Genomic DNA, 22,135 nt, shown 5'->3' on the forward strand with positions numbered 1-22,135 from the left:
ATTAAAGATATGATAGACTAACAGTTATTTACTGCGTTTGGCTCAAAGTTTTTCATGCCGTTTCTGTTTTTGTGTTTCACGTCCTGAATTAAATCAGTTTTAATACTCCAGTATTTTCAGGAAACGGCAACAAAGGACACTTCAGTATTTCCAGGCTCTTGTTGAACATTTTTGACCTATGACCCTACTACGGAAGCCCGGAGCGGCCGTGGTACGTATAAACTTTTTTTTTGATGGTTTTCTCGTGATAACGAGTTAATTTACCGATGGTTTTCGAGGCCACTTTTCCTCCCCAGTCCGCCCCTGTTTATATGTATTTATTTGTATTTCTGGCAAAGGTTTTTACCCATTTTTACCCCCTTTCATTGAAAACTGAATAAAGGAGCCTCTGAATCAAACATGGAATGTGGAGCGTTTGTGTAAATGCACAAAGCAAATCCTGCTGACGAGCATCTGAAGAATGGAATCAGGTTTAACACACACCAATCATGCTGTTATCGTTTTCTGGAGATAACGAGATAAATAACTTTTGCATTGGGTAACCATTGAATTTTTTATTTATTTATTTATTTATTTTTTTAAATCAGGCTTCTTAAAGACTTTTTTAAAGAAAATATTAATCAACATGTATAATTCGGAAATGAACAAATTAGAATGATTAAAATAGACCCACTGGTAATTAGGTTGTTTTTTTTAAATAAAGAAAGGAAAAAAATTATAACAATTGTACTCCTTACCCCATCCCCCTTTAAGGACTACGGATGGAAAATAGCACTTCTGCTAAATCCGATGTAACCATCTTGTTGTTGTTGTTCATGAAATGGCAATGATTTATGGTATTACATGCTGTCCTTTAAATAAATTCATTCATTCATTTAAGACAAACAAACTGCAGTTTCAGCTGTTAGACCTCAACAGAAGTAAAATCGGATGCATTGATCTCCAAAATCTGACATTTTCAGCTCGAGTCCGTTCTTGGAAAGACTTTAAGAACACCGAGAAACTGATCATGAGCGTTCAAGAACAGAAAGTCATCTCGAGATCTCGAAAACCATCAAAAAAAAGTTTATATGTACCACGTCCGCTCTGGGCTTCTGTACTGTTGCATACTATAAACCCTTTAAATGAGATATAACCTTTAATTATTGCCTCCTATTTATTCCTATTTACCGTGACTCATAGCGACGGCTTAGATTAGGGAGGTCAGTTTATTTTTTTTCTGTCTGCGCAAAAGTTGGGATGATTTATTTTATCAAATGATTCCGACTGGCAGAGAAAACAAAGAAGAAAACTGATGAAAAAGGATGAAAGTCAAGTTTGTTTTGTTTATTTTGTTAAACGGTGTCATAAACCAAAAAGGTGCCCAGCCCGCATGGGCTTACAAGACACACCATAAGTAATAAAAAGCAACAGTATGAAATGTATGTATAACAGTATGTAACCAAAAGGAAGATTCTCTAAATGTTCAGAAAATGAGAGGAAGAGCAGACGGGTGAACAGAAACAGATCATCTCGTGATCTCGAAAACCCTCAAACCGTCCGCTCTGGGCTTCCGTACCCCCCCCCCCCCCCCCCCCCCGCGACCACCCATCACAATGCTCATTTATTTTGCTGTTTAAAATTGTGAATATCAAAGTAGTTAATTTCCATAAGTGTTGAATTGTTTTGTGATTATTGTGCGTATTTTACAGTTTTAAAACCAGTTACATTAGTCCTGTTTGCTTTGGTTTAGGTTAGTTTTGCATTGCACGGTCTGTGGATGAAAACCTCAGAAAGACGGTGTAACTCCTTTTCTTTAGGATTTGTCTTTGTTTATGTGGTTTGTCTGTTGGGCCACTGTTTTGCAGAGATGGGGACTCGAGTCACTGTGACTTAGACTCAAGTTGCTGTTTTCATGACTTGTGACTTGACAAAAATAAAAGACTCGATACTCGACTCGGACTTGGAAGTTAAAGACTCGGCACTTGACTTGAGACACGATGACTTGAATGACTCGAGTGTTAAGCATCGAGCATAACTTCCAACTTTGTTCGTCATTAGAAGATCCATTCTGACCAGTGAGTGCTCGTCAAATTAGCTAATATTATCCTGTTAGCCTAGTCGGTAGTTAGCTAACGTTAGCTTGATATGATACGGGGTGGACAGGTTGGACACATTAGCCAATGATGTTTACTGACAGTTACTTATATCTTTGTCTTTTCACTTTATTAAAATCAGATTCTGCAAGTAAAAATTGCAATAATAAGGTGACTTAACTTGCCCAAGAAAAAAATACTTGAGACTTGCACATGTGTGACTTGGTTCCATCTCTGCTATTTTGTCTGACCTACATGACAGTTCAAAGCCATAATGCTCTATTAATAATATATAATATATAAATAAATAATAATAATTCTCAGAAGGACGCACACCTGATCTGTTGAAATCACGGACGTGACTATTTTTGCTGCTTTGTTTTTTCGGTATTTTATGTTGAACCTATAGTTTCACTACATTATCCTGACACATTTTAGACTAAATTAACTGAAGAACATGATGGCAAAATAAACAAAGTGTTAATAAAACGTGAAAGGCTGTTACTCACTCTTTTGTGTCTGTGTGTTTTCAGGTTCATTTAAGTTGGCGTCATCTTTCTGTCACGCCCAGGGACTCATTTTTAGTTTCCATGTGTAGGTTATGCTTTTGTTTTCACTCCATGTTTAGTTTTTGCCATTTTAGTTTTCCTGCACTCTGGTTATCAGTTTCACTCACTTTACCTGTGTTTTTTCCCTCAGCTGCACTCACTCCCCAATCACTCTCACTCCCTATTTAGTTTCCTGCCTCCCCTGTCAGTTTTGCCGGATCTTTGTTGTTGTTGGTTGATTGTCATGTTTGCCATCCATGTTCCACGAGCCCGGTCAAGCTAAGTGTTTATTATCCATGCCATGTTAAGTCCTTTGTTTTGTTTTGTTTTTCCAAGTATTTATCAAGTCAAGTATTTTGAATCCGGCTCTGCCGCGCTTTTTGTTTTTACTTTGTTTTTGTGAATAAACCCGTTACCTTTTTTTGAAAGTCCGCATCCGTGTCCTCCCTTCCACACCCTCAACCTGACACTTTCTGAGCTGCTCTGCAGTGGCAGGAGGAAGGCGGGTTTATCTGTATTCAAAGTGCTTTATTAAAGCTTTATTCTACATTAAAACAGTAGAAATAAAAAGCATTATTTAAATTTTAAACAAAAAAAAGAAAGAGACAAGAACAAAAGATAAAATCAGGAGTTAAAATGTGATTAAGTTTTGAAACTCAAGCTTCAGATTTGGAGCTTTATTCAAACGCAGCTGAAAATAGGTCTTCAACCTGGACTTAACCCTCCTGTTGTCCCGCGGGTCAAAAGTGAGCCACCACCATGTTTATCTGTAGAAAAAATACCTTAAACTATCTTTTTCCAACTTGAAATGTTATGCCTTTTCCTAAAGGGACCCCATCATTAGAAAAAGTCAGACTTTATTTTTGTTTATGTCTCCATGTGGGCTGTACACCACTAGGGTACAAAGATTGTCTTATGGGTCATTTTTGACCCGTGAATTATAAAAACATTTAAACACCAGAAAAAAGTTCACTGTTTTTTTCCCTTTCAATATAATTAATTCAGAAGTAATTACTTCACATTTATATAATAGCAATAATAAACCTTTATTATGTAAAAGAAAACAGAGAAAACAAGAAAACTGTTGGTCCAACTGACAGTAAAAAAAAAAAGTGTAATCCTGAAAACTGCTGATTGTCTTTTTGTATTATGTAACAAAAAATACATGATAAAAAATGTATTGAATTGAGTTGAATAGATATATAACAGGTGGTTTCATCATACTAAATAGATTTTAGATTTAAAATTCAATTAAGTTGCTTTATTTTGGGGCTTTTGTGGGGCGGCTCATTTTTGACCCGTAGGACAAAGAGAGTAAAAACATTGGGCCTCATTCAGGAACCGTCCGTACGCACAGATTTGTTCTTAAATCGTCCGTACAAGTGATTTAAGATAATTTGCGCATTCACCAATCTTTTTGTATTTTACGTTTTCTTTCAGGTACGAACAGAATTTACAGTGATCCAGACCTGTCGTAGGAGTTTCCTAAAACAGTCCGCTGTTATTCCAATCAAGTTTGCTTGACTAATGGATTGTATATTTAATTACTTTGAAGAAAACATAAATAAATATATACATTATACCCCATAATTATGCTGACATTATTCTGTTTGACTTAAATTATACACTAATTGAGGGTTCATTTGAATCTGTATATAACAAGGTCGACGGGAAGCGTAACCAGCGGCTGTCTTGCTACTTTTGGATGCCTTAGCGCATTAGGCTCTTGGAAGAGAGCGTGTGTTCCGAGACCGTGTGGAGACAGACGAATGGCTGACATCACGATTTAGATTGCCAAGGACTGTGCTGCTACTAATATGCAGCTCGCTAGAGCCACGACTCCAGAGAGAAACACGCCGATCAAACCCAGTTCCACCACACGTCCAGGTCCTCACCAGCCTTGGATTTTTGGCCACTGGAACCTTTCAGAGGGAGATTGGAGACAGATCGGGGGGGTCCCAGTCCTCTGTGAGTCGTGCGCTCCCCTTGGTCATCAAAGCTCTCATCAGTTTATCACCCATGGTGCATCAGATTCCCATACACCGCTGTCCAACAAGCACAGATTAAGAGGGACTTTCATGCCGTGGCTGGACTGCCAAACATAATCGGAGCAATAGACTGCACACATATACGCGACAAAGCACCCGTGAGCTGAAGGCCTGGTGGGTGTGTCTCGACACCTGAACCAGCCCAGGCAGACCAGAAGGTGCCAGGAGACCCCCCTCATGGACCCCCCCATCAAAGAGCCATCATGATGAGGCAACGACTGATTGCACGGCTTTAGTTGCAGTCATCGAGCGCCTGGCCATGGCGAGACGTTTTCATATCAAACCATTTATTTTTTTATTTCGGTGACATGGTATTAACAGCACTCCTAATAACTTCCCATTTCTTGACTTTAGCGGGTCCGTAATTCCACTGCTGACACTGGTAAAAATGACAGATTTTCCTTTTTGGATCTCTGAAAGCAGAACTTCAGTCTCAGAGCCCCTAAAGTTGTTCTTTCTGGATCTCTGAAAGCAGAACTTCAGTCTCAGAGTCCCTAAAGTTGTTCTTTCTGGATCTCTGAAAGCAGAACTTCAGTCTCAGAGCCCCTAAAGTTGTTCTTTTTGGATCTCTGAAAGCAGAACTTCAGTCTCAGAGCCCTTAAAGTTGTTCTTTCTGGATCTCTGAAAGCAGAACTTCAATCTCAGAGTCCCTAAAGTTGTTCTTTCTGGATCTCTGAAAGCAGAACTTCAGTCTCAGAGCCCCTAAAGTTGTTCTTTTTGCTCCTTGATGCCGTTCTCATGACTCAGCACTTCCTGGCACAGCAGAGAGGAAGCGTAGCCTTATATGGTATCATTTTGGGCGTGGAGTCTTCAAATCTACTATCCTCGTGCACGTGCACTTAGATATGCACGAGTGTGATTCATCATTTACGCAGGTCGTTTACACACTTTTTCCGAAGTTAAGAGCGTTTGTTGAATCTGACGTGGCGTGTTCGTACGAAAAAAGTGAGAGAAATTTAGAATAAAAATCCGAAAATGTTCTTCCATGAGGCCTATTGTTAAGACCGCACAAGGGTTAAAAAAAAACTGAGCGTTTCAGCTGATCTGAGGCTTTCTGGGAGTTTTTTCCAGACATGTGGAGCATAGAAGCTGAATGCAGCTCCTCCATGTCTGGTTCTGACTCTGGGAACTGATAGAAGACCGGATCCAGATGAGCTGAGGGGTCTGGAGGGTTCATACTGGGTCAGGAGGTCCCTGATGCATTCTGGTCCTGGACCATTCAGAGCTTTATAGAACAGGATCAGAGCTTTAGAGTCTATCCTCTGATGGACAGGCAGCCGGTGTAAAGTCCTCAGAGCTGGACTGATGGGGTCCAGTTCTTTGGTCTCAGTGAGGACTCGAGCAGCAGAGTTCTGAATGAGTCTGACTGACTTGAACTGAATTTCTGAATCAGCATTCGGAAACTTTGCTGCCAGGAAACTTCAGTTCAATCAGATAACAGTCTGATAAAAACACACTAACATCCCAGCTGAGGTCAATGTCCCAACCCTTTGGTTTCCAACCCATCCATAAAGACAAAGTGTCAAGTCATGTGGTGGTTTGGTGGAAATGCGGATCATTCAGGTGTGAGTTTCATTTCCACTCATTCGTCTGTGGAAACATGAAACTATGAACCCACAGCAGCCAGCACAGCTTAGTGGCTTAGTGGTTCCAGTAACCGGAAGGTTGGCGGTTCCATTCCCACTCACAGCTCAATCTTTGACAAAGATTGGTGAAACTGGAGGTGTCAGTCTGCTGAGGTCATTCAGCACCGACCCCCATGCTCCACTGTGATTGTCTGCCCTGAGCTCCAGTGTATGGCACCTGTCTCTGAGTGTGTCCAACAGCTGCCAACCTGCCTGGGTTAAAGGTGTATTTATATATTAGGGCTGGGCGAGTTAACTCGTTAACTATTTAACGCCGAAAAATAAGTTGTCGCGCATTAACGCATTTTTTTTCTTAAAAAAAAAAAACAATTTGAATTTTTTATTTTATTATTGTAAAAGTCTGTGCTGTGGCTCACAGGCTTTTATTTTGTAAAAGTCTGTGGCTCACAGGCTTTTATTTTGTAAAAGTCTGTGGCTCACAGGCTTTTATTTTGTAAAAGTCTGTGGCTCACAGGCTTTTATTTTGTAAAAGTCTGTTGCTCACAGGCTTTTATTTTGTAAAAGTCTGTCGCTTACAGGCTTTTATTCTGTAAAAGTCTGTTGCTCACATGCTTTTATTTTGTAAAAGGCTGTCGCTCACAGGCTTTTATTTTGTAAAAGTCTGTCGCTCACATGCTTTTATTTTGTAAAACTCTGCTGTCCACAGGCTTTTATTTTGTAAAAGTCTGTTGCTCACATGCTTTTATTTTGTAAAAGTCTGTCGCCCACAGGCTTTTATTTTGTAAAAGTCTGTTGCTCGCAGGCTTTTATTTTGTAAAAGTCTGTTGCTCACATGCTTTTATTTTGTAAAACTCTGCTGTCCACAGGCTTTTATTTTGTAAAAGTCTGTTGCTCACATGCTTTTATTTTGTAAAACTCTGCTGTCCACAGGCTTTTATTTTGTAAAAGTCTGTCGCTCACATGCTTTTATTTTGTAAAAGTCTGTCGCTCACAGGCTTTTATTTTGTAAAAGTCTGCTGCTCACAGGCTTTTATTTTGTAGAAGTCTGTCGCTCACAGGCTTTTATTTTGTAAAAGTCTGCTGCTCACAGGCTTTTATTTTGTAGAAGTCTGTCGCTCACAGGCTTTTATTCTGTAAAAGTCTGCTGCTGTCTGCTGTGGAACAGGAAAAGAAAGTAATCGGCGGATCCACCAAACATGGAGAAGGGTACGGAACTTTTACTCGGCCATTTTCATTTTAAAGTTCTTCCAGACGGCGGAGTCGACAGAACCAAAGTCATCTGTAAACACTGCCAAGTTGAATTGTCTTCTCAGCGTAGTAGTTCCAGTCTAAAATATCACTTAAAGGCAAAACACACAACTGATAGCAGCAAGTCATTCAAGGAAACAGACAGTGGAGCGAGGCTTCTACATAAAAACTACAGAAAGATGCTGATGTTAAAAGTGTGTTTGCACAACAAATGTTATGGCACTTTCATTCATATGGCAGCACATTTAAAATAAAGCTAAATGCTAAAAGCTATACGCTACTTTTGGATTCATTTTTGGATTCTGCGTACAAATGAGATTAATCGTGATTAATCAGGGAAATCATGTGATTAATTAGATTAAACATTTTAATCGTTGCCCAGCCCTTATATATACACATATTTATATACATACATATGTGTATATATATATATATATATATATATATATATAGATGTGCATGATAATATCATGTATCATAAGGTTGATACAAACACAACGAGGCTGAGGAAAGTCAATGACTCGGCTGAATACGTTTCCTTCCAGGTTGTAAAGCTAATGGCCACTGGTCATTTATTGTACTTCAGTGGCACATTATAAACCGGGCTGTTTTAACGTGATGCCGCTTGTTGTTTCCGTTTCAGGAACAAACTCCTCCCCTGCCGGTCGTCACTTCCAGCCGGCTCAAAGGGAAAAGAAGCCACGGAACCAGAAAAGGTCCCACCAGCATCTGAGTCAGGCTGAGGTTAGGATTGATCATCTTTGTCTGAGATGTAGCTCTTGGGTTTCTGACCTTGGGGTGACCTTGCTGGGACGTCCACTCCTGGGCAGATTGACTGCTGTCCTGAATGTTTTCCACCTGTGAATAATCTCTCTCTCTGTAGAACGATGGACTCCAGATAGTTTGGAAACGGCCTTCTAACCCTTCCCAGGTTGATGGGCAGCAGCAGCTGCTTCTCTGAGATCATTGCTGATGTCTTTCCTCCTTGGCATCATGTTAACACACACCTGAATGCTTTAGTTTTTTCTTTAGCTTTATTTATTTGTTTCTCTTTATTATTTTATGTATTTTTAATGCTTCTTCCACTCCCTGCTGGAATGCTTTTATTTTATGTAAAGCACTTTGAACTGTTTGTACATGAAATGTGCTATATAAATAAATTTGATTTGATTTAGACACCTTTGACTTTCCAAAGAAAGTCACTTTTCGTTGTTTTTTTATAGATAAAACTTTTATTTTGAAGAAAACCGGAAACTACTATTTTGAAAACCGGAAGTCTTAATGTGTACGTCCAAGCTAACAGCTAGCATGCTAACAGGCAGGTGGCAGATGTTTTGCCGGTCCCGTGTGGCCGTTGTTGGTGTTTTTAGGTGTTTTCAGAGGTCTGGAGCCCCGGCTTTACACCGTGTTCCGGTACCTGAGTTTGTCCCGGTTCCCAGCAGCCGGTTACCCGCTCTGTCCCGGTCCAGCCTGCCTCCTCTGCCCGGAACCGGCCAGCAAAGAAGACGGTTCTCCACAACCAGACACATGCCTAAAAAGGAGAAGGCGGTCAGTCTTTGCAGTTTGTTTTAATACAATCCAACTCATTTAATTTAATTTAATCCAACATTACGACCAGACACTTATGATTATATTAGTATGTAAAATAGCTTAAAGTACCACCAACTTACTGTATTTGTTCATATTTATGATGAAGTTTGAATTTAAACACAATCAGCATCAAACTGAATTTTATGTCGTTGTGACAATTTTTTGGGGGGATTCAAGAGAAAGCGAGATCATCGTATTAAATCGTCTGAATAAATAAAACCAGCAGCCAGCCATGGTCTCTCACTGAAGGGGAGGGTTGCCAGATCCTGTGACAGAAACACGTAACCAGATCAGTCAAAAGTAAGCCCAAAACGAGCTAATAAACATAAAACCTAATTATATAATAATACTAGGGCAACGATTAACATGTTTAATCTAATAAATCACATGATTTCCCTGATTAATCACATTTGTACGCAGAATCCACGCAGCTGGTGGGGAATGAACAGGTGACACGAGTGAAGCTAATGAACTGAACATGAGGGCAAAACGATGGCAAAACTAGCAAGAACTCCAAAACCAAGACCTGAAATCTAAAACATGAAAGTAAAAACACGGCAGGACCCACAGACATGACATTAACGTGTGTTAAAAGGGAACTTTAGCAGCGCTAAAATGCATAACCATCAGATCCTCCTACTTATAATGTATGGATTCAAAAAATATGGGACCAGATGGAGCAAATTACAAACTCATTAAGGCTTCAGAAACCTATTTTTATGAAACGATGGAAACCAGTTATAGCTCTGCTAATACAATAAGTGTAAAGCATAAGACTTCTGGTTAGGTACTAAATACATTCACACCACCAGACATTTCATACCTAGAGTGGATCTTTCCTTTTCTTTTCTTTCTTTTTTCCTCTTTTTCCTCCCTTCTTTCTCTCCTTCCTTTAAAAAATCATTTATTTTTTCCCTTTCAAATTATCACAACCATTAAAATTATCATTATTATTTTTTTTCTAAATTATGTTCAGTTATTTATCTTTATTTAATTTTCACTTCAAATCTGTGTAATTGGTCCTATGTTTTATTAGTTTTCATTTATTGAACTACTATGTTTCATGACTTTTGCTAAGATGATGTGCAGCTGTAAACAGAAACAGGAAAACATGTACATGAAGGGAAATTTGACTTGTCATGTTATGTGAAAAAATGAATAAAAATTAAGTTATTAAAAAAAAAATGGAACTGTGGCTTTCATCTGACCTGCGAAGGTCAAACAGGTGAAAGGGAAGTCGGCGGCGGCCGGAGGCGGAGCAGCAGAGACTCAAACGTCTGGTCCGGTGGCTCAGGACAAAAGTGGAGCCGTAACCATCACGGTGCGCGCCAAGCCCGGCGCCAAGCACAGCGGCGTCACAGGTGCGTCACAGGTGCGGCTGCACTGTGGCTCTGAGCTAAAAACCAACTGAGACACGACTTTCTGCTGCTCTTACAGACGTTTCCCCGGAGGCGGTGGGCGTTTCCATCGCCGCGCCGCCTGCAGACGGAGAAGCAAACGCTGAGCTCATCCGCTACCTGGCAGAGGTTCTGGACCTGAAGAAGACTCACATCTCACTCGAAAAGGTTCCTAAAAAACATAATTTTCTGTGTCTGTGGGGTCCCCCAGGGGTCCATATTGAGTCCTCTTTGGTTAATACATGCTCTAGGCAGCATAAGCAGAAAATGTGATGCACACCTCATCCTCCTCGACCTGAATGCGGCCTTCCACACCATCTTCATGACAGATTAGCATCTATTGGCATTTAACCCCAGGAGCAGAGGTGGGTAGAGCAGCCGAAAACTGTACTCAAGTAAAAGTAAAAAGTAGTCATCCAAATAATTACTTGAGGAAGACTGTGTTCCAAACCGCATACTCCCACTACTCCTACTAACTTTAACTTTTTTTAAGTTCCCGGATGTATACTAGATTCTCCTAAATGTTGGGTATGCATCATGAGGTTACTACTCATACTCAAACTACCCAAGATGCAACGTAACGTGACGTCGCCGATCGTCATTTCCTGTCAAAACGGCAGTTTCAAGCTAGCTACAACGAGGGTAGGTTCACTTCCTGTTTTCAAAACAAAAGCACCAATTGTATGGTAATGGCTTTCCCTATGATAAAAGGCAACACGTTGGGGATCTAAACGACTACTTTCTCACCTGAAAATGTTTCAAATGTTGCTAAAGTTTACAGAGTTTAGAGCTTAAGGGAAATCAGCTTCAGGCCGGCTGATTTCGGCTCGGGCAGGAGCGAAATGCATTGTGGGTAAACGCTCTGCATACTGTCTGATCGAGTAGTATGCAGTATGCAGTATGTAGTATGTAGTATGCAGTATGTAGTATGTAGTATGCAGTATGTAGTATGCAGTATGTAGTATGCAGTATGTAGTATGTAGTATGCAGTATGCAGTATGCGGTTTGCAGTATGCAGTATGCGGTATGCAGTATGTAGTATGTAGTATGCAGTATGCGGTATGCAGTATGTAGTATGTAGTATGCAGTATGTAGTATGCAGTATGCAGTATGCGGTATGCAGTATGTAGTATGTAGTATGCAGTTTGCAGTATGCAGTATGCAGTATGCAGTATGTAGTATGCGGTATGTAGTATGCAGTATGCAGTATGTAGTATGCAGTATGTAGTATGTAGTATGCGGTATGTAGTATGCAGTATGTAGTATGCAGTATGTAGTATGCAGTATGTAGTATGCAGTATGTAGTATGCAGTATGCAGTATGTAGTATGCAGTATGCAGTATGCGGTATGCAGTATGTAGTATGTAGTATGCGGTATGTAGTATGCAGTATGCAGTATGTAGTATGTAGTATGCAGTATGCAGTATGCAGTATGTAGTATGCAGTATGCAGTAGGCGGTTTCGAACACAGCCTAAGAGTAAAAAAGTGCTCGGTGAAAAAACTACTCAAGTACTGAGTAACTGTTGAGTAACGTCTGATTTATTTGTTAACACATTACGGTCATTTCAGACAGACACAAATACAAAATAATCATCTATAGGCCAATTAGAGTTCATCCAATTGATAAAATAAATTAAAATGAATTGATTAATTACAAAATAGCTTAAATTAAAATAACCCAGGTAAATTCATGTACTTCAATAAAAAATAAAAGAGACTTAGGAAATGTTTAAAACATGTGTAACCCATATGTAACCTAAAAAACAAACATTCACCTATCCATGGGGGGAAAAACGAGTTTAGGAAACTTAGCGCTACATGTTTCCTCAAGTTAGATGTTGAGTTTCTGCTGAAATGTGCGTTTGTTTTGGTTGCCACAGAAGACACATAATGTAGCTGCTGTTTCTCACTCTTTGTAAGGTAAACATGCTTTCAGTCTGAGGCCTCGTCTGCGTCTTCATTTCCCACCGTTGGTTCTGACATTTTTCATCTGTTTCTTTCTTTGTTTGCTACGACTGCTAATGCTAAAGCTAACCCGTCCCGCCGCTGAGATCGAGTACGGTCACGTGACCAGACTGCACGGCTGCGTCTGATTGGTGGAACACAGTCAGGTGGTAGAGCCTTTGGCGGAAGTCTTGGTGGATTCGCCGATTACTTTCTTTTCTGGTTCCACAGCAGACAGCAACAGACTTTTACGAAATAAAAAAAATAGATGAAATAAATAAAATTAAAAAGCGGCGTTAATGGTCAGTGGTCAGTGGAAACTGGATATAAATGTGCTTTAAAGACATACTTCCCTAATTACAGATAACTTCTCTCAGATAGCTGAAACCAGTCTGAACTTTGTTCACATTTCCAGGCTTGTGGGCACCGTTTCTCTCCCATTGTGTGTATTATCTGCGTTTCCTACCTTTTTTAATCAGTTTTAACATGTGAACTTTACTTCCTGTATCTTCTGTCCTTCAGGGCTCCAGATCCAAAGACAAACTCATCAGAGTGGACTCCTCTCTCAGTCCGGAGGAGGTGTTGGAAAGGCTGCGACAGGCTGCAGGCTGACCGAGGAGGAAGAGGAGGAGGAGGAGGAGGAGATCCATCCATGCCTCCTTTCCTTGATTCCTCTCCTGGGGTTTAAGTACCTCCAATCTGTGATTCGAGCCAAAGAAGCGAGGAGCTGAAATAAGTAAAAGTCAGTCAAATCCTCAGCTGTTTGATATTTAATCATCTCTGTCAGAGGAGCTCTAAAAGAGTTATCATGAACATTTACAGTGAACTCAGGCTTTAATGTGAGAGAACTTCCACAAAGGATGCACCTGAGCAGTGCCCTTATAGCGCCTCCTGCTGGTGACGTTTAGGAACTGAGAGGTCCAGTTCTGGCTCAGAGAGGACAGAGAGGTGATGCATTATAAACAGGACCGTGCAGAAGCCGGCAGCAGGTGGCGCTGTGTCCCTGTCTGCTGAATCTGTGGGTCACATGTTGCTGTGAGACCTGATCACACTGTGCATGTATCAGTGATGCAGCAAACAGTAGATCAAAATAAAACCTTTTAAAAAGCCGTTCTTTTCTCACTTAACTGCAGACTCTATGATCCACGTCGCTGTGAGGAATAAATGTTCTGATGCTGCTGCTCTGTGGTGATAAACTGTTTCAGTGCTGGTTCTCACATCAGAACACACTGCATGTTCTCTGTAAACATGGAGATTATTGTTTTTGTCTCAGGGTCGAACTTTTCCTTCAGTTATCAGACAGAAAAACTGCTCATTCTGAGGTCTGCTGACATCTTAAATCTTTTCTGTTTGTAAAGGCTCAGAATTAAACTTCTTTTACAGTCCGAAGCGGTGGGATGGGGGGGCAGAATCCAGATAAATACAAACAAGTGTGTTTAAAACAAAGTTCCTCAGAGAAAGGCTGGAAGGGATCTGCATATTTCTGCCTCTGCAGAGCAGAACATCATGAAAGCATTCAGGGAATCTGGAGCAGTTTCAGGGAGCAGCCTCAGCTGGACCCCCGTGACCTCTGACCCCTCAGACGCTGCATCCAGAACCCTCGTTCATAAAGAAAACTGAATATAAATGTGCTGACGGCTGCAGTCCTGACCTGTCCCCCCCCCCGTGCTGCTGCACACCTGAAGACCTGAAGCAGGAAGAACGGGACAAAATGAATTACCCTGAAGAGACAAAACATGAAATATCTCGAGTTTTTACTCTTTAATAAAAGATAAAGTAAAGGCTGCTGCTTTTTTTCCATCTTAGTTTGTGGAAAGTTTGGATTATTTGACCTATTTGTACATTGTTTTCCAAAAGAAATAAAAGAACATTTGTTAGTCGTGACCAAAACTATCAAATATTTCTCGAATTAACTTCAGTTTTTAGTTGCATAATTTAAAAGTTTATAATTTGAATCCTTTTTGTAAAGGGCCTGAAAGATGAAAGTCTCTCCTCCAGGCGAAGCCTTCAACTGTGCTGCTATAAGAGCCTAAAAGAGAGGAAACGGGCTCCGAGCGGCAGCTACAGACGGGTTAACAGTGTGAAACAAGAAGAAGAAGAAGCTGATCAGCATCTCGTCAGAGTCAGAGGGGCGCGGTGAATCACCCCAGCAGTGATCAGCCTCAGATTAAAACCAGTTTAAACCAAAAAGCTTCAAAGAGTCTGAGCTGACATCAAAGGCCGGACAGATAAAGCTCATTTTACCCTAAAGCCTCCAAAGGCAAACAGAGATTCTGCTTCTCGGGGCCTGTCAGGCAACATTCTGGGAGAATTACCTGCAGTTTGTTTTCCTGTTGGACCAGGACCACTCCAGTTGTTTTTCACGGTGTGTCTGTCTCCTCTGATCCAGGAGATTAAAGGGACAGTTCGCCTCTTTTGACATGAAGCTGTGTAACATCCCATATCAGCAACATCATTTCTGAACATCTTCTTACCCCCTGCTGCGTCCTGTGAGCAGAGTTCCAGCCTCGTTTTGGTGTTGATGAAGGTAGTCCGGCTAGTTGGCTGGGGTTTAAAAAATAAAGCGCTTTGCTTCTCAGAACAATATGCGTTCAACAGAGTAATACATTTGCATCACAAAATGGTTCTCCAGGAAAAAGTCAGACCTCACAATCTCTTGGCCCTATTTTCTCTCCCTTCGTATCACTGCCTGCTGCCGACAGCCGCGCCTGTTACGCTGTTTGCTGCTCGGAAGCTGGGGACTGCTCGCTCTGCACTTCGGTCTGCTCAGGCAGCAGAGCATGTGAACGGAGCGGAGCGGTGAAATATGGTGAGAGCGCAGAGCGATTTTCAGTTCAAAAGCCGGAGCGAGGATTTCGCTCCGATGCGCTCACAACATCAATTAAAAATGTCGGATTATAAAATTTGTAAAATAACATTTTTGATTTAATGTAGTCTAGTGTAATAAATTAATAATTAAATAGGAAGCGCGGGGCAACATGAGTGGAGCGAGATGTTACGTTCACAGCTGGGGACAAGCAGCCACGCGGGCCTTGTCACCCGTAGTAAATGAGGAAGTGAGCAATTCAAGTCGAGGGCGCAACGGTGTGTTCTATGTGTGGCGGAGCTAGCATTAGCTGCAGAGAGAGTGCGGATAATAAACAGGGAAACGCCCGAACTGTCGGGGCTACAAACGCTATCAAGCGTGGATTGTGTATTTCGTCTGGAGTTTTGGGACACGGGAACGCTCGGAACAGGTCAGGTACCGTGAAGACATGTTCCCCTTTCTGATTGTCTGAATTAAGCTGACTGCTCAGCTGCTAGTTCTAACCGTGACCCTCGTTTCCTCTGCTTTGCTTCCGTTTCTGCTGATGCTCTCGCGGCCACACACACACGCCTCTCCCTCCTCCTGCCTAGCCCAGCCTGGGCTCTCTCTTTGCTGTGTCGTGTGATGCATATTTAAGCTGAGTAATCTGGTGGGCTTCGTCCTGACGTGGTAGTTTTCTACCTGGCGCCCAACATTTTCTAAACATTATTTTTTGTACGTAAGAGCCACCGTTACAGTGGCGATAATTTAACAGCCAGTTAAATAAGACAATACACCGGTCACATCATTAAATCAAACGCCGCGTGTCCCAGGGCCCTGTCATAATTACATGAAGTAAAAATGTCAGAAAATTCCTTCTGCTGAAAATTTGAGCGAGCGTGGAGCGATTTCGCCTGAGCAGCAGGAAAATTAAGGCGAGCGCGGAGCGAGGTTTGAGCGGAGCGTCCTGGCACAACTTTGAGCGGGGAGCGGGAATTGCGCTGCGCTCCGCTCCGTTCACATGCTCTGGCAGGCAGTGATACGAAGGGAGAGAAAATAGGGCCAAGAGAATATATTTCAGAAAACAGCTGAGTTTTCATCGTTTTGTAGTTTTTTTTAACTGTTGAACATACTGGGAAGCAGTTCTTTCTGCTCATCATTTCCTCATCTTAACCTCCAGCGTTGGCTGTGAGCTCTGCAGTGGAAGGACTCGTCTTTTCAGGTCTGTTTGAACTGAAGTTTTCATCCCCTTCGTCGCGTCACATCTGTCATGGAGCAGCAATTAAAAGATAGCAGGAGGCCATCATCCCTCCTCACAGACTCTGAGTGGCTCATTGTGTTTGAGGTGACCTGATGGAGCCGAACGCCTGTTTCCTGAGAAGATTATAGAGAAACTGAGAAGACGGACGGTGATAATGACTGTTACGGTAATTAAAGAATGTTGTAGATGAGATGGCTCATTAGTGTCGGTACAGGAGACGGACAGTATCTGATGCCAGAGGAAGAAATCCCCTCATGGACGGAGAGGCCAGAAGCAGCAGTGTTAGACGTCTCAGAAACAGAACACCTCAGTTAGCATGTTAAAGGTTAAAGGTCACCCCAAGGTCAGAAACCAAAGAGCTACATCTCAGACTCTGCAGGCCTCAGTTAGCATGTTAAAGGTTAAAGGTCACCCCAAGGTCAGAAACCCAAGAGCTACATCTCAGACTCTGCAGGCCTCAGTTAGCATGTTAAAGGTTAAAGGTCATGACAGCACAGTTAGAAAAAGAGAAAGGCTGTGTTCGAAACCGCATACTTCTCCTACTACTCATACTAACTTTTTGAGTTAGTATGCAAGTTTGAGTAAGCAGAAGTTCCCGGATGCATACTAGATTCTCTGAAATGTTGGGTATGCATCATGAGGTTACTACTCATACTCAAACTACCCAAGATGCAACGTAATGTAACGTCGCTGATTGTCATTTCTTGTCAAAACGGCAGTTTCAAGCTAGCTACAACGAGGGTAGGTTCACTTCCTGTTTTCAAAACAAAAGCACCAATTGTATGGTAATGGCTTTCCCTATGATAAAAGGCAACGGGTATTTTATTTTGTGAAAATAACAGGAAGTGCGTTAGCTCACTGCGGCTGGCTTTAGTAGCACCGAATTCGTGGGAACAAAATTGTAAACAGCCGGTATTTTGTCAGGTTTTCAACACGTTGGGGATCTAAACGACTACTTTCTCTCCTGAAAATGTTTCAAATGTTGCTAAAGTTTACAGAGTTTAGAGCTTAAGGGAAATCAGCTTCAGGCCGGCTGATTTCGGCTCGGGCAGGAGCGAAATGCATTGTGGGTAAACACTCTGCATACTGTCTGATCGATGAGTATGTAGTATGCAGTATGTAGTATGCAGTATGTAGTATGCAGTATGTAGTATGTAGTATGCAGTATGTAGTATGCAGTATGCAGTATGTAGTATGCAGTATGCAGTATGTAGTATGTAGTATGTAGTATGCAGTATGTAGTATGCAGTATGTAGTACTCAGTATGTAGTATGTAGTATGCAGTATGCAGTATGTAGTATTCAGTATGTAGTATGCAGTATATAGTATGCAGTATGCAGTATGTAGTATGTAGTATGTAGTATTCAGTATGTAGTATGCAGTATGCAGTATGTAGTATGTAGTATGCGGTATGCAGTATGTAGTATGCAGTATGCGGTATGTAGTATGCAGTATGCGGTATGCAGTATGTGGTATGTAGTATGTAGTATGCAGTATGGAGTATGTAGTATGCAGTATGGAGTATGTAGTATGTAGTATGCAGTATGTAGTATGTAGTATGCAGTCTGTAGTATGCAGTATGCAGTATGTAGTATGTAGTATGCGGTATGTAGTATGTGGTATGTAGTATGCAGTATGTAGTATGCAGTATGGAGTATGTAGTATGTAGTATGCAGTATGTAGTATGTAGTATGCAGTATGCAGTATGCGGTATGTAGTATGTAGTATGCGGTATGTAGTATGTGGTATGTAGTATGCAGTATGTAGTATGCAGTATGGAGTATGTAGTATGTAGTATGCAGTATGTAGTATGTAGTATGCAGTATGTAGTATGCGGTATGCAGTATGTAGTATGTAGTATGCGGTATGTAGTATGCGGTATGCAGTATGCAGTATGTAGTATGCGGTATGTAGTATGCGGTATGCAGTATGCAGTATGTAGTATGTAGTATGCAGTGTGTAGTATGTAGTATGCAGTTTGTAGTATGCTGTATGTAGTATGTAGTATGCTGTATGTAGTATGTAGTATGTAGTATGCTGTATGTAGTATGTAGTATGTAGTATGTAGTATGCTGTATGTAGTATGTAGTATGCTGTATGTAGTATGTAGTATGCTGTATGCAGTATGCAGTATGCAGTATGCAGTATGTAGTATGCAGTATGTAGTATGTAGTATGCAGTATGTAGTAGGCAGTATGTAGTATGCAGTATGCAGTATGTAGTATGCTGTATGTAGTATGTAGTAAGCAGTATGTAGTATGTAGTATGCAGTATGTAGTATGCAGTATGCAGTATGTAGTATGCAGTATGCAGTATGTAGTATGCTGTATGTAGTATGTAGTATGTAGTATGCTGTATGTAGTATGTAGTATGCTGTATGTAGTATGTAGTATGCTGTATGCAGTATGCAGTATGCAGTATGTAGTATGCAGTATGTAGTATGTAGTATGCAGTATGTAGTAGGCAGTATGTAGTATGCAGTATGCAGTATGTAGTATGCTGTATGTAGTATGTAGTAAGCAGTATGTAGTATGTAGTATGCTGTATGTAGTATGCTGTATGTAGTATGCAGTATGTAGTATGTAGTATGTAGTATGCAGTATGTAGTATGTAGTATGCAGTATGTAGTATGCTGTATGTAGTATGTAGTATGTAGTATGCAGTATGCAGTATGCTGTATGTAGTATGTAGTATGCAGTATGCAGTATGCTGTATGTAGTATGTAGTATGTAGTATGTAGTATGCAGTATGCTGTATGTAGTATGTAGTATGCAGTATGCAGTATGCTGTATGTAGTATGTAGTATGCAGTATGCAGTATGCTGTATGTAGTATGTAGTATGCAGTATGCAGTATGCTGTATGTAGTATGTAGTATGTAGTATGTAGTATGCAGTATGCTGTATGTAGTATGTAGTATGCAGTATGCAGTATGCTGTATGTAGTATGTAGTATGTAGTATGTAGTATGTAGTATGCAGTATGCAGTATGCTGTATGTAGTATGTAGTATGTAGTATGCAGTATGCTGTATGCAGTATGCTGTATGTAGTATGTAGTATGTAGTATGTAGTATGCAGTATGCAGTATGCTGTATGTAGTATGTAGTATGCAGTATGTAGTATGTAGTATGCAGTATGTAGTATGTAGTATGTAGTATGCAGTATGCAGTATGCTGTATGTAGTATGTAGTATGTAGTATGCAGTATGCTGTATGCAGTATGCAGTATGCAGTATGCTGTATGTAGTATGTAGTATGTAGTATGTAGTATGCAGTATGCTGTATGTAGTATGTAGTATGCAGTATGCAGTATGCTGTATGTAGTATGTAGTATGCAGTATGCAGTATGCTGTATGTAGTATGTAGTATGCAGTATGCAGTATGCTGTATGTAGTATGTAGTATGCAGTATGCAGTATGCTGTATGTAGTATGTAGTATGTAGTATGCAGTATGCAGTATGCTGTATGTAGTATGTAGTATGCAGTATGCAGTATGCTGTATGTAGTATGTAGTATGCAGTATGCTGTATGTAGTATGTAGTATGCAGTATGCTGTATGCAGTATGCAGTATGTAGTATGTAGTATGTAGTATGCAGTATGCAGTATGCTGTATGTAGTATGTAGTATGTAGTATGCAGTATGCTGTATGCAGTATGCTGTATGTAGTATGTAGTATGTAGTATGTAGTATGCAGTATGCAGTATGCTGTATGTAGTATGTAGTATGCAGTATGCAGTATGCTGTATGTAGTATGTAGTATGTAGTATGTAGTATGTAGTATGCAGTATGCAGTATGCTGTATGTAGTATGTAGTATGCAGTAAGCAGTATGCTGTATGTAGTATGTAGTATGCAGTATGTAGTATGTAGTATGCAGTATGTAGTATAGGGTTTCGAACACAGCCAAAGCCTCTTCTTCATGGCAGAATTCCCAATAAAGCTGCTCTCATTCACATAAACTGGATCTGAAAATCAGCTCATTAGGATTACGTTTCATCCGACCGAAATCATTTGATGATAAAATCCTGATTTCATAACCGCAGCCTCATCTGACAGAATCACCATTAAAGTAGATCTGCGTGCCTTGAGTCATGTTTCCACCTTCAAACACATGACGGCTGTGGGAGATAACTTTCATTTCACTCAGTAAACTAACTTCTGGACTTCTGATGTTAAACTCAGTCGTCATAAATCCCCAAAAACACCAACTGTGTAAAAACTGTGAGATGATTGTGTAAAACAACACAAGAAGTTCAGCTTCAACTGCCTAAAATCTGAGAAAAAATACATAAAAAGATCAAATCTAACACATCCACACACACGTGCTTCAGAGGGAAACAGCTCTTGTAAGAAAGCTGTATATGATGAATAAATAAATAACCATTAATAAATCACATTCAGTTATTCAGCTGCCATCAAAGTGTAAAAATAAAGAATTCTAAATCTAATAAATATGGTTTCAGATGGTAGAAGCCTCCATAAGGGTCAGAGAATGTTCAGTCCCTGTTTTAGGCAACAGAAACATTTAATGTTAACTCACTAAAGTCTGTTTTTCCTGCGCTTTAACCTATTATCGATCTCTTATCTTTAAGCCTAACCTGCTCCGGGGTTAGGAATGAAAACACAGGTGTGTCTACACATCGATTAGGGATTTTAATTTAGGGCTGGGCAACGATTAACATGTTTAATCTAATTAATCACATGATTTCCCTGATTAATCACGATTAATCACATTTGTACGCAGAATCCAAAAATGAATCCAAAAGTAGCGTATAGCTTTTAGCATTTAGCTTTATTTTAAATGTGCTGCCATATGAATGAAAGTGCCATAACATTTGTTGTGCAAACACACTTTTAACATCAGCATCTTTCTGTAGTTTTTATGTAGAAGCCTCGCTCCACTGTCTGTTTCCTTGAATGACTTGCTGCTATCAGTTGTGTGTTTTGCCTTTAAGTGATATTTTAGACTGGAACTACTACGCTGAGAAGACAATTCAACTTGGCAGTGTTTACAGATGACTTTGGTTCTGTCGACTCCGCCGTCTGGAAGAACTTTAAAATGAAAATGGCCGAGTAAAAGTTCCGTACGCTTCTCCATGTTTGGTGGATCCAAAGATTACTTTCTTTTCCTGTTCCACAGCAGACAGCAGCAGACTTTTACAAAATAAAAGCCTGTGAGCAGCAGACTTTTACAAAATAAAAGCCTGTGAGCAGCAGACTTTTACAAAATAAAAGCCTGTGAGCAACAGACTTTTACAGAATAAAAGCCTGTGAGCAGCAGACTTTTACAAAATAAAAGCCTGTGAGCAAATTACTTTTACAAAATAAAAGCCTGTGAGCAGCAGACTTTTACAAAATAAAAGCCTGTGAGCAACAGACTTTTACAAAATAAAAGCCTGTGAGCAGCAGACTTTTACAAAATAAAAGCCTGTGAGCAACAGACTTTTACAAAATAAAAGCCTGTGAGCAAAAGACTTTTACAAAATAAAAGCCTGTGAGCAACAGACTTTTACAAAATAAAAGCCTGTGAGCAAAAGACTTTTACAAAATAAAAGCCTGTGAGCAAAAGACTTTTACAAAATAAAAGCCTGTGAGCAACAGACTTTTACAATAATATAAAAAATATAATTTTTTATATAAGTATTTTTAATAAAA

At 40.4% G+C, this 22,135-nt stretch overlaps 1 protein-coding gene across 1 annotated transcript; it reads left to right on the forward strand.

The window, feature by feature from the left end:
* Positions 1–8,794: 8,794 nt before the first annotated feature.
* On the forward strand, positions 8,795–13,546 carry c7h15orf40 (chromosome 7 C15orf40 homolog). The gene is made up of 4 exons (XM_075471151.1): positions 8,795–9,053; positions 10,312–10,456; positions 10,533–10,660; positions 12,960–13,546. The coding sequence occupies exons 1-4, from the start codon at positions 8,814–8,816 to the stop codon at positions 13,047–13,049; spliced, it is 603 nt and encodes a 200-aa protein (XP_075327266.1). The 5' UTR covers positions 8,795–8,813; the 3' UTR covers positions 13,050–13,546.
* The last annotated feature ends 8,589 nt before the right edge of the window (positions 13,547–22,135 follow it).

This window comes from Odontesthes bonariensis, chromosome 7, assembly GCF_027942865.1.
Source record: "Odontesthes bonariensis isolate fOdoBon6 chromosome 7, fOdoBon6.hap1, whole genome shotgun sequence".
Lineage (NCBI taxonomy): Eukaryota > Metazoa > Chordata > Actinopteri > Atheriniformes > Atherinopsidae > Odontesthes > Odontesthes bonariensis.